Source organism: Octopus sinensis, linkage group LG6, assembly GCF_006345805.1.
Source record: "Octopus sinensis linkage group LG6, ASM634580v1, whole genome shotgun sequence".
Lineage (NCBI taxonomy): Eukaryota > Metazoa > Mollusca > Cephalopoda > Octopoda > Octopodidae > Octopus > Octopus sinensis.
In genome coordinates this window covers 22,903,901-22,916,400 of record NC_043002.1, presented here as the reverse complement: position 1 = coordinate 22,916,400, position 12,500 = coordinate 22,903,901, and the positions used below count along the sequence as shown (strand labels likewise).

Below are 12,500 nucleotides of genomic sequence, written 5' to 3'. Positions count from 1 at the left end.
TAAGCGGTTGTTTAGTTTTAATGCCAAACAAACGTATTTATGCACTGTAACGATCCAGATGGTAGCAGGGCATTATTGCCGTTCAGACCATCGTCAAACTTGATTGAGCAGATCTATGATCAAATGCATTCCATTTAAGACCACCCCGATTTTTGGTGGACGTTATACGTTTGGTCAAATATTTATTATCTAATATGTCGCTTTTTTTTAAAGGCGAATTAGTTTGAGGGACATAAGACTGATATTTCTAGCTGGTCGAGTATTCACGTAGAGTAATGGTTATCGCTCGCTGAAGATCGAATGAAATTTTATTTATATTGGTGTACAACAGTATTGTGGCTAATTCATTTTTCAACCTTCTTTGGCATCTCTCGACAGACCCTTTTCTTAACGTTTGAGAACGTCAGGCGATAAGATTTTCCACGTTGGCGCCTCGAGATACAATATGATACAATATAAACAGAGTTATGTCCTTACGTTTATAAATTTGTTTTGCTTGATTCCTGATGTGGAATCGTGTGTTGAAACATATATTGTATTTCGGGATTTTAAAACTCTTCATTCTCTGTGGAGATCGTATTGAGTGGAAGAGAACTAAATGTACTGAGCTTGTGGGGTTATTCCGAAACATTTGACGGGTAGCAAAATGTGATCCCATTGAGGTGAGATGCAAAAAGTTTTGTCTAGTACCTTTGTCGATCTGGGTACGCTGGGTATCACAGAGGCCAATGGGGGGGCCGAGTCATCAAATTGGCTACGGAGGCGGTAGAGGTTCCATCAAAGTGGTTGTGGAGCAGAAAATTTGAGCTTCCGAGCGATGTGTTAACTGAGATAGTGCATGTTGGGGCTTGAGCAATCGTGGCTGGATCGCCTTGGTGACGGGGAAAATGTGTGACGTCTGTTTGTTGAAAGATCCAAAGCACTCAATGACCTCAGGAAAATATCATCATATCAAGCTGCATCACAGGAGATGTACCGAAGAAACTAGGAATTCTTTTTGACAAATAATCCGTTTATGCACAGTATACACGCATATAAATGAATATACATAAGTAAATTATGCATACATCCATATGATTGTGCATATATATACTTCACTTTAAATTTACAACGGATGTCTCTCGGATATCGAGTTACATTTTCTTTCATACTAACTGCCGATACTGTCATTAATTTAAAATAAAATGTAATTGTTAGAAGCCAAAATCGTTGTTCAAAAGTCATAAAGCCTGAATCCTTAGAACTCATCGTAATCTGCATTTACTATCAACTCTTTATTTTATTTTTGTTTTATTTATTTTATACAACGCAGTCACGGAGTGTTGTATACATTTTAAAAATTGAATTTGAAGAAATAGTAAGAGTTATCTCCCGTAATTGTTACATTCAAGGGAGATAACTCAAAATGTATGCGTAAGAAATAACCAGATCTGATGTCATTCGGGCGAAATGCGTAGCCGTATTTCGTCTGCCGTTATGTTCCGAGTTCAAATTCCGCCGAGGTCGACTTTGCCTTTCATCCTTTCGGGGTCGATAAATTAAGTACCATTTACGCACTGGGATCGATGTAATCGACTTAATCCGTTTGTCTGTCCTTGTTTGTCCCCTCTGTGTTTAGCCCCTTGTGGGTAGTAAAGAAATATATATAGCAGCGTAGAAAACATTTTCCGTGTTCGGCAAGATGGTAGAATCGTTAGCATGCCGGAAAAAATGCTTAGCGGCTTTTCGTCCGTATTCACATTCTGAGTTCAAATTCCATCGCAATCGACTTCACTTTTGATCCCTTTCCAGGGTCGATTAAATAAGTACTAGCTGAGTACTCGGCTCGATGTAATCGCCTTGCCCCCACTCCCCAAATTGCTGGCCTTGTGTAAAAAAAATGAAACTAATATTCCATGTCGCAATTTTGCCGCGGTTATGTTTACTTTCCTTCTTCTTGTTTTCATAAAATGAAGTACCACGGCTGAGTCATGAAGCAGATGTTTCCGGGTTCGACTCCCACTCGCAAAACATAAGACATTTTTCCAGATTCTATCATTATATGAGCATCACTACATGTACTATAATGGTATATAGGGCACAATAACGCAGTCTATGCAGCTGTAAAAAGGGTACCACATAAAGTATAAACCATAGGGTTATCAACTGGAGTAACACCGGTATCTAGTACCTTCAGTAGAGTTTTCTCTGTTAGCAAAGAGTGTCTTCATCCTGGCTCCCGCACTAAGCCATAAGTAATCAACCAATTCGATGTCGGTATGAGGGTAGTAGATTCGTAGAGTCGCATGCATAGACACCTTCCTTGACCCCTCAACCTCGACTCCCTTTTTATGATGAGCTGAACTTCCTAATGAATAGGCTAAGTTGTTTCCCACCCATGGGATATTGGTGTTGATTCTCTTTTCTTTCCTCACTCTCCCTTCTGTCTCTGGGAATTGCCTATCACCAGCAAGATCTTGTAGAGAAAAAAAAAATACTCAAAGGAAGGTAACAGATAAACACCTCTGAAGACACCTGTGAAAATTTCGTAATGGGCGCAGTGTGCATTGTACATATCATAAATATCACCAGTGATCGTTCGTTAGCTTGATAGTGTTATACGGAAAGGAATTGTAAAATATTTATTTTATCGATCTTGGAAGAATAAAAATCTAAATTAACTTCAGCGAATTTTGCCAGAAGAAGTAAGTTAGCAACATTTTAGAAACAAGGGTTTTAAGGTTAAGAGGTTCGTCAATATCATCAACCCCATTACTTGACTGGTATTGTATTTTGTCGTCCCAAGAAGGATAGAAGTGAAAGTTGACCGCGGTGGGATCTGAACGCAGAACGTGAACTAACAAAACAAAAATAAAATGATTATTTCTAACAGAGAACAACCAGACATATGGAGAGAGGAAAGAGGCGGGGTCAGCTGATTATATCGAGCTAATTTGATTGGTACTTAAGGCGGGGAGCTAGCAAAACCGTTAACGAAATGTGTAGCTGTATTTCGCCTGCCGTTACGTTCTGAGTTCAAATTCCGCCGAGGTCGACTTTGCCTTTCATCCTTTCGGGGTCGATTAAACAAGTACCAGTTACGCACTGGGGTCGATGTAATCAACTTAATCCGTTTGTCTGTCCTTGTTTATCCTCTCGGTGTTTAACTCCTTGTGCGTAGTAAAGAAATAAGCATTTCGACGGACTTAACGTTTTGAATTCGACTTTACCTTTCGGGGTAGATAATATAAGTACTCGTTGAATACTAGAGTCGGTGTAATCGATTAGACCCCCTCCTCCAAAATTTCAGGCCTTGTGCTTATAGCAGAAAACGTCGTTTGATTGGTACTTTATTTATCGATCTTGAAGTAATGAAAGGCAAAGTTAATTCCTTCGGGATTTGAACTCAGAATGTAAAATGCCAAAAACAATTAATACAACAAAAAACCTTGTTTAGCAACTTAGTTTTGCTCTTTTATTATTCTGTTTTGTTTCAGTTTTTTTTTTCCTTTATTCATTCGTTATAAATTTGTGTAAAGACTGATTCCTTCCAATCTCAAGTAAACAATGTATTCCATTACACTGATAAACTTCTTCTGCTGTTGTAGGTACTCTATTGTTTTTTCTGAACCTTCTAAGTCATAAAATACAGAACAGAGTATCCGTCCCACTGCTGAGGGTGTTATTTTGTTTCCTATGTGTCTACAAACTCTGCAGAGAGCAAGGAAAATATAATTAGTATAGTTTACATGGTAAACGTAGAAGAGAGGAATATAATAATGAAACATTACATTTTTGCATTTTCACATTGCTTGTTTACTGTGTTGTTTATAGGTCCGAACGAGCTTTTAGCGTATTAGAACTGGTATAAATAATGAAACAGTGCAATGAATAATAGGCGCAGGAGTGGCTGTGTGGTAAGTAGCTTGCTAACCAACCACATGGTTCCGGGTTCAGTCCCACTGCGTGGCATCTTGGTCAAATGTCTTCTGCTATAGCCCCGGGCCGACCAATGCCTTGTGAGTTGATTTGGTAGACGGAAACTGAAAGAAGCCTGTCGTATATATGTATATATATATTTATATGTGTGTGTGTGTTTGTGTGTCTAGCATTGCTTGACAACCGATGCTGGTGTGTTTACGTCCCCGTCACTTAGCGGTTCGGCAAAAGAAACCGATAGAATAAGTACTGGGCTTACAAAGAATAAGTCCCGGGGTCGATTTGCTCGACTAAAGGTGGCCGCAGTCAAATGACAGAAACAAGTAAAAGAGTAAAGAGTAAAGAGAGAGTGCAGTCTAATGAAAGAAGCGATCTGTTTCGGTAATTAATGAAAACAGAACGTTCGCAAAGTGGAGTAAAATGAGTTTGTTGTTGTTTCCTCCGAAACAACCTTTCCCGGACTTGTGTATCGGAGGGTAACTTTATAGGTTACCCATGGCCATTCATGACCAAAAGAGGTCTTTACCCTTAAAAAAAAAAACAGATGGTAAAATAAACGTCAGAGATGCTTTCCTCACGTAGAAACCGCGGAAGCTACTCACATGTTTTGGAAGCTCTTCTAAATCTATTGCAATACTGGAAACCCTTTTGTATCGCCAGAAGGTATCTCAGGGTCACAAGCGTTTCGCCCTTTATCCTGTACGCTTTGTCTGAGTGGGGCAGCAAGGACTGAACTAGTGTTCGCCTTTGGAAGGTTTCCACTTGCTATATCCTATCAACCATAACCACCATGAACTAGTTTCAGCTGCCACGACTACCTCCTTGATGGCTTTCCCCAGTCGTCTGGGTTCCTGACTTATCTTCTGCAGGAAATAGCCCATCTTTACTGCAACTGTTGCCACAAACGTTTATATTCAGTAGTAGTTTTGCCCAAATCGTTTATATTTACCGCATTTTAACGTGTATAAGGAAGCCCCAAATTTTGGGGGCTATAAGTTTGGAAAAAAGGCTTTGTAAGAGATTATAATACTATCCATGTATAAGAAGCATATTTTTAAAACCTAAATTTTGACAAAAAGGGTTCCTTATACACATTAAGGTATAAAAAAGGTTCTTTATACACGTTAAATAGTGTGGCCAGAGATATATTTTCGAGCAGAGTTATTAGAAATATTTATATTTACTAGAAATGTTTATATCGATTAGCAGTGTTGCCAGGAACGTTTATATTTACTAATAGCGCAGTTGGAAACGATTATATTTACAAATAGTGTAGCCACAAATGTTTCTGTGTATTAATAGTATTGCCATAGATGCTTATATTTACAAATGATGCTGCCAGAAATGCTTATATTTATAAGCAGTTCAACGGAAATATCTATGTTTTCTAGAAGTGATGTCTAAAGTGTTAGGTTTCCTATCTCACGGCAAAATAATTTATTCCAGCTTGGCAACATTTAGGAATAGGTTAGGGAGCTTTCAGGTTAAGAATTTGTTATAAGTTTTATGGTTGTCGTTGTTGCTATTGATGTTGTTGTTGTGGTGGTCGAGTAACACAGTTGAACCTTGATTAAACATACTTATGATCAAATTCATTCTACCTACGACCATCACGTTTTAAGGGTATATAGTATTACATTATCCCAGCGTGTCATTTCTTGTTTAAAAGGTGCAGTGTGAAGAATATTAAGGCGATAAAGAGATTTAGCTGCTACTTCTTGCATATTGAGCAGTCGTGGTGAGGCTTGCTTACTGAAGCAGTCCCTACACTGCGACCATGCAGCCTTAATTTCATCATAGTATGTTTAATGTGAGACTAGTGTATCTAGTACAACATTTCATAATTTAACATGGCAGGGAGTGATTTAGAATGGTGACTAGGTAGAGGCTCTCTATTTTTTCCATCAGAAATCTCTTTCTTTCATTAGTAACTGGGAGAAGTGGAACAGATTGCTTACTTAACGAAATGATCCAAAAGACAGAATAACACACGACGTTCTTCCATAGGTAATTGGAAAATCAATGACCTGAGGGCTATCTCTTTTCTAGTTTCATTGTATATATCTGTAATAATAATAATAATAATAATGATAATAATAATAACAACAACAACAGCAACAATAATAATAATAATAATATTGATTTCAAATTTTGGCACAAAGCCAGCAATTTTACTGAAAATTGAAGACATTACAATTACACCAAAATTTGAAATCAATATTGTAATTGTAATGTCTTTAATTTTCAGTAAAATTGCTGGCTTTGTGCCAAGATTTGAAATCAATATTGTAATAATAATGATAATAATAATAATGATAATAATAATAATGATAATAATAATAGTAAGGGTGAGAATGTTACCATCGTATGAGATTTGGGGATACATGCAGACAGGCAAATAGATGCTAACAAATCAGACATCGTCATCAAAGACTTAAAGTAAAAAACATGGCTGCTAATTGACATGACAGTATCTACGGATAGAAACATCTCAACAAATGAATTTGAAAAACTGTCGAAAGATAAGGACCTTGACATTGAGATATCTATGGCGTGATAATTAAAAATAAAAACCATCCCTGTTGTTGTAGGTGCCATGGGAATGATCGAAAACGGTACTGAAAAGTTTTTCGACTAGATCCCTGGCACACCAACAATCAATGAGACTCAGAAAATTGTGTCGACATTAACCACCTACATTCTCAGGAAGTTCCTCTACATTTAATATATACATTCCCGAGGTCTCTGCTGTCCGTCAAAATAAAATGCAATTCAACCGGAAAATGATGATAATAATAATAACCTTTCTACTAACGGCACAAGGCCTGAATTTTGGGAGAGGGGACTAGTCGACCACATCGATGCCAGTACTCAACTGGTACTTAGTTTATCGACTCCAAAAGGATAAAAGGCAAAGTCGACCTCGGCGGAATTTGAACTCTCAAACGTAAAAACAGACGAAATGCCGCAAAGCATTTGCCCTGCTCGCCGCCTTAACAATAATAATAATTCTTTCTATTAAAGGCACAAGACCTGAAATTTGGTGGGAGGGGACTAGTCGATTACTTCGACCTCAGTGTTTCACCGCTACTTTATTTATTGACCCCGAAAGGATGAAAGGCAAAGTCGACTTCGTCGGCTATTCAACTCAGAAAGTAAAGACGGACGAATTGTCGCTAAGCATTTTGCCCGGCGTGCTAACTATTCTGCCAACTCGCCGACTTAATAGTAATCAATGATGAATTCTTTTATTGGTTTCAAGGACCCACGACATCAAGGAAAGAGGACAAAGGCCAAAATCTAAAAGAAAAAAATTTTTAGTGGGGAATTTATATTAGTCAAAAGCGGGGAAATAAACTCAACAACAAAGACAGCAAATGATAAATAGCAATAACACAACAGAGCAATATAATCAAACAAAGATTCCACTAAATGGAATGAATTCCCCACAAGATTACATATACAAAGCAAGTGCCTGCATGAGCTCTTGGTGTCAGCTTACAGATCCATTGTTAATGAGGGGCCCATTTATCCATGCTTATTTTTGTTACTGTCATCCATAAACTACACAGGGGGTTAGCACTTCTCTCTCTTTACTCACCCATTTCTCCTAAATGATGTCGTAAAAATTGATATGACCTTAACCGGGGAGAAAAAAGCTTTGTCATAAACCTTTCAACAGTATCAACGATGCAATTTCCTTTGTCATAGCAATCAGAGAGCGGTAGACAACTCGCTCTTTCTTGCTAAAAAAGACGATTGGTCCATCTTTCTAAGAGATCGACTGAAAGCCGAATCCGTTTCAGATAATCTGATAAACGGTACTCAACCTAAACAAAAACAGTCATTGAACGAATGAGTACCGACGGCATTTACGTTAACCTGCACTCATTTTAAACAGATTCGAACAACCAAATCCATTCCAGCCGTTAGAGCAGAGCCACCTGAATGAATTATGTCTGTAACAAATCGCAACAGAAAATTCTTCACGTGACGTTTTCTTTAATGTTTCTTGCATATATTTTCAGCGTTCTAAACATGACGGTAAAATTATTTTCATTCTTTTCATGATAGCATCAATATTTTATCAGTTATATCGAAACAATTTTTTTCTGTCGTGTAACATTGTGTTGAAATTACACTAATTTCAAGGTTCTGCTTATGTGTAGAACTTTGCAGAATTAAAAAAAAATGGTAGACTTCACTGATGCTAAAATATTCATACAGACAATAAAGCGCATAACAATAGGCTACTATTGATAGAACTGTTCGAGGAAACGCAAGAAAATATGTTTGCATATTTATAAAACTCTTGAAGACATTTGTTTTTGTTCTAGTATATAAGAGCAGTATTTTACAAATATTCAAGTAAGCTATTTTTTGAAAATTGTATGAGTTGTACAAGAAGAAAATTGATAAAGAATCACGAAGTCTTTCAATATTTAGCTTGCATCACATTTATTTCCTTTGACTACAATGCATTCATTTTAATATTTGATGTTTCAAATAATATAATAATAGCTTCGAGACACTGCAAGCTACCAGCTCATTGCTTCTGTTGTGTGTTGACATTTCACTGGCTTAAAGTAAGTCAAATGTGTTGTTTCACAAAGTACCAAATATGGTGTCGATTATGAAGAGTTTTTCGGCAATCCCATTCGAGACCGAGACAAACCAGGGTCCATTATGTCATCTGTGGTAGTTACAAATCTACATTAGCGGGATGGATAATTGGGAAATGCATACCGTTTGATATTCCGAGAAGCTGGCGAGAACCGACAGACCTTCGAAACGACTGCTACTTTTGTATGCTGGACGTGTCTGATTATAATTATAATTATATAGGATCATAAGGTAGGACAATGTGTCCTATCCACTCATCCCATATTCAGTTGCATTAGTGCCACATGGCAAACAGCTGCCCCGTCCCAGCTTCTCCAGCTTTAGAACGAACTTTTAAATGAAATTGTCATTGAAATGTTGGATCATGAAAATTCTCATATCTCCTTGTTCTTCGAAACATACAAATAGTAGCTTGGACTGCATGTTCATGTTGCTAGATTTTCTGAGTTAGATCCTATTCTTTTCACTGAGGATCCGGCTGAGGTGACAGCTCGTGTTGGTCGACCGCATTCCACATGGTCACGGCAGATGAGGAGGTATCTCGTGGAGGCGGGGACTGACTGGGATTCTGTTCGATACGTTTCCCAGGAGGATCTGGGAATATACCTACAAATGGTAAATGCAGTAACTCATTGCAATTGTGAATGCTTCCATACCTGACCCGCCCATGTTCTTGTCTCTTCTACGTCTCCCTGCCACGACTTGTTTCCATGGTCTCTTCTCGTGTTGGTAGATTGTTGAAATCTCTGGAGGAGAGACGTCACTGATGGAAAGAGTAACAGTATGACCGCATTGGTCTGTTTTGTTTGTGTCTTTTTTACGTTGTGTTGTTCGTCCACTATTTTGAGAGGAATGGCGTTGGAAGGATGGTAGTACTGTCATGAACGTGCTTCTGGTTGAAGATTTTTTCGAGGTATCCAAAGCATCTTGTAGTACTTTATGTCCATGACTGTGACACCTCCCTCTAAGGACATCGGAAACCACTAACTACCAGATGTTCAATTCGGATTGCATATCCAACACACCTTTCTTTACACCTTCCAATGTATATCGAAATGAGAGTCAATGTCTCATGTATGTACATCGCCGTGAGGCGAATTTCAACTCTATTTTGTCCTATATCGCCTGGCAAAAATAACGAAGTCTTCATCACTTGAAATCACTCCTAGGCATTGTCTTCTTAAATGTGTGCAGCCCTTTCCACTCACCAGATATTAAACCACACAGATCAGCGCTTCACCATTCACCAGGCTCACGGGAAACGCTTAAAGCAAGACTTAAATTAAGACTCACGGGAAACGCTTAAAGCAATATTTCCATCGTCTCTCTAAACGAGTCTTTTGGTTTATAGCAGATTTGTTTGTATCTCTAGTAGAAGGACCTGGATCTGCTCAACTGCTATTGTGGCTCTGCTCAAGATCTAGCTTTCTTCTGCAATCTTCTTGCAGTCTTGTTTATGCTGAAGCTGGAGGTACCATTTTTTACAGTGGTTTCGTTTGCGTGTTGGATATGTGTTAGATGTAGTTGTGGAGTTTTGGCTCGTTTCCGTTTCACTACACACGCCTACGCGCACAAACGAACGCATACTTACATCCACGTATATACACATGTATTCACACACATTTTTCCCTCTCTGTCTGCCTGTCCGTCCGTCCGTCCGTGTGTCTGTCTGTCTGCCTGTCCGTTTATCTATCTATCTATCTATCTATCTATCTATCTATCTATCTATCTATCTATCTATCTATCTATCTATCTATCTATCTATCTATCTATCTATCTATCTACCTACCTACTTACCTACCTACCTACCTACCTACCTATCTATCTATCTATCTATCTATCTATCTATCTATCTATCTATCTATCTATCTATCTATCTGTCTGTCTGTCTGTCTGTCTGTCTATCTATCTATCTATCTATCTATCTATCTATCTATCTATCTATCTATCTATCTATCTATCAGCAGCATTTTTCCCGACTGTTCGGGACGAGTGGAGGGCAAGAACGTAGGGTGGACTTCAGTGCCTACCTACATAGCCTGCCACGACTCTCGACAAGAAAGGCAGGGTGATGCGAAGGTGCCATCACGGCGGCGGAAGTGCAGGAAGCGATAGCAGAATGCTCGAGGGACAAATCACCGGGTTTGGATGGTCTACCCTACGAGTTTTACAATTGTATGCCAGACTTGTTTGGAGACGTCTTGGCAGCGGTATACTGCAACTGGCAGCAAAACGGGAGCATACCCGGTTTTGTGAGTCGAGGAGCTGTAACTCTGCTGAAGAAAGATCCAAACAAGGGAAACATTATAGATAACTTTAGACCAATCACGCTGCTCAATGCAGACCTGAAAATTTTGACAAAGGTGTTAGCCAAGAGGTTGGCGCTTGTCATCGAGAAACTGGTCGACAACGCACAAACGTGCGCCGTGCCGGGCCGGAGCATCCATGACAACCTCCATCTGATGCGCTACATCATAGACAGGGTAGTTAACGAACCTGGCATGGGTGGGGCCCTGATCAACTTGGATCAATCGAAAGCCTTTGATAGGGTAGACCATCGATACTTGGAGGCAGTCCTGAGAGCGGCTGGTTTCGGTCCCGTCTTCCGCGGCTGGATAGCTGCCTTGTACAGAGGCATCCGTTCGGTAATTCGCGTAAATGGACATCTATCGAGACCTTTCGACATTGCACGTTCGGTCCGTCAGGGATGCCCCCTCTCGGCGCTTCTATACGTATTGACTCTTGAGCCACTACTGCGGAAGCTGGCGACTCTAAGGGGCATCCCGCGAGAATTGGGATGCGGGACGAGCGTGTCTGCATACGCGGACGACGTCACCGTCATAGTGTCAAGCCACGAGCACATCGAGCGGGTCGGCAAGACACTGAAAGACTACGAAGCGGTGACAGGAGCAAAAATCAACCGGGAAAAGTCAGTGGGCTTGCGGCTCGGCACCTGGAGAAGCAAGCCCATGCCGTCCACCAGTACCTCCGTCGTGGGACGCTGGACAGACGGCCCGGTTGAGTTGCTCGGGGTCTGGTTCGGTCCGGACCTCCAAATGGAGAAGAACTGGAACGAGATAACGAGTAGGGTGGTCACTCTCGCCCAGCAATGGGCCGAGAGGAAACTGTCCCTAAAAGGTCGGGCGGAGGTGGTGAACGCGTACATCGCGTCCATCATCTACTACCGCCTGACCGTCGTACCTTGTCCCGACCCTACCATCACCAAACTACAACGCATCCTCTTCCGCTTCTTGTGGAAAGGATGCGTCCCGATGGTCAGGCGATCCATTTGCTGTCAACACCCGTTAAAAGGAGGGCTGGACATGCCGTGGTTGATGATGCGCAGACACGCGCTGAGACTGCGACATCTCCGGCTCTATGTAGACGACGGTGAACATGTGTGGTCGCCGTTTGTGAGGCACGCATTCCCGCAACTCGTCTCCATGACCGAACTACAGTCGTGGATCAAAAAGAGGCCTAGGAAGGGCGAATGGCACCGCGAGTGTCGCGTTGCTCTCAAGCAACTCTGCCGTCCCGGGTTGACCTTGAGTGACTTCAACACAACCAAAGCATTCTATAGGGGATTAGTGGAGGGGAGGTACGACGACGAGCTCGGGGCAAACCTGGGCGTCGACGAGGAATACCTGACCCGCCTGTTTCAAACGACTTTCGGCCCGGGACCTATGGACAACTTCCAGAGATCCCTGGCCTGGCGGTGCTACCGAGAAGCGCTACCCGTTCGGGATAAGCTCTATAGGCATGGCTCGAGAAAGACGGGGCCGACCTGCCCGAGATGCGGGCAGAGCGACGAAACCGCTCTGCACGCAATCGTGCAGTGTCCAGCAATTTCCGACCTGTGGGCTTATGTCGAACGACTGCTGTCACGTGTGGGACGTGTCGGTTTATCAGCCGAGTCTATCGTTAATATCGTCACGCCTCCTTCTTTCAAACGGGAAGGA

At 40.9% G+C, this 12,500-nt stretch overlaps 1 protein-coding gene across 1 annotated transcript in view; it reads right to left on the bottom strand.

Moving 5' to 3' along the window:
- Positions 1-3,431: 3,431 nt before the first annotated feature.
- The window catches only part of LOC118763845 (breakpoint cluster region protein-like), a 59,112-nt gene continuing 50,043 nt past the window's right edge, over positions 3,432-12,500 (bottom strand). Inside the window, exons 22-23 of the mRNA XM_036503709.1 lie at positions 5,877-5,982; positions 3,432-3,690 (exon numbers count right to left, since the gene is read on the bottom strand). Of these exons, the coding sequence (XP_036359602.1) occupies positions 3,501-3,690; positions 5,877-5,982 (296 nt within the window). The 3' untranslated portion in view covers positions 3,432-3,500. The remainder of the gene's footprint in view (positions 3,691-5,876; positions 5,983-12,500) is intronic.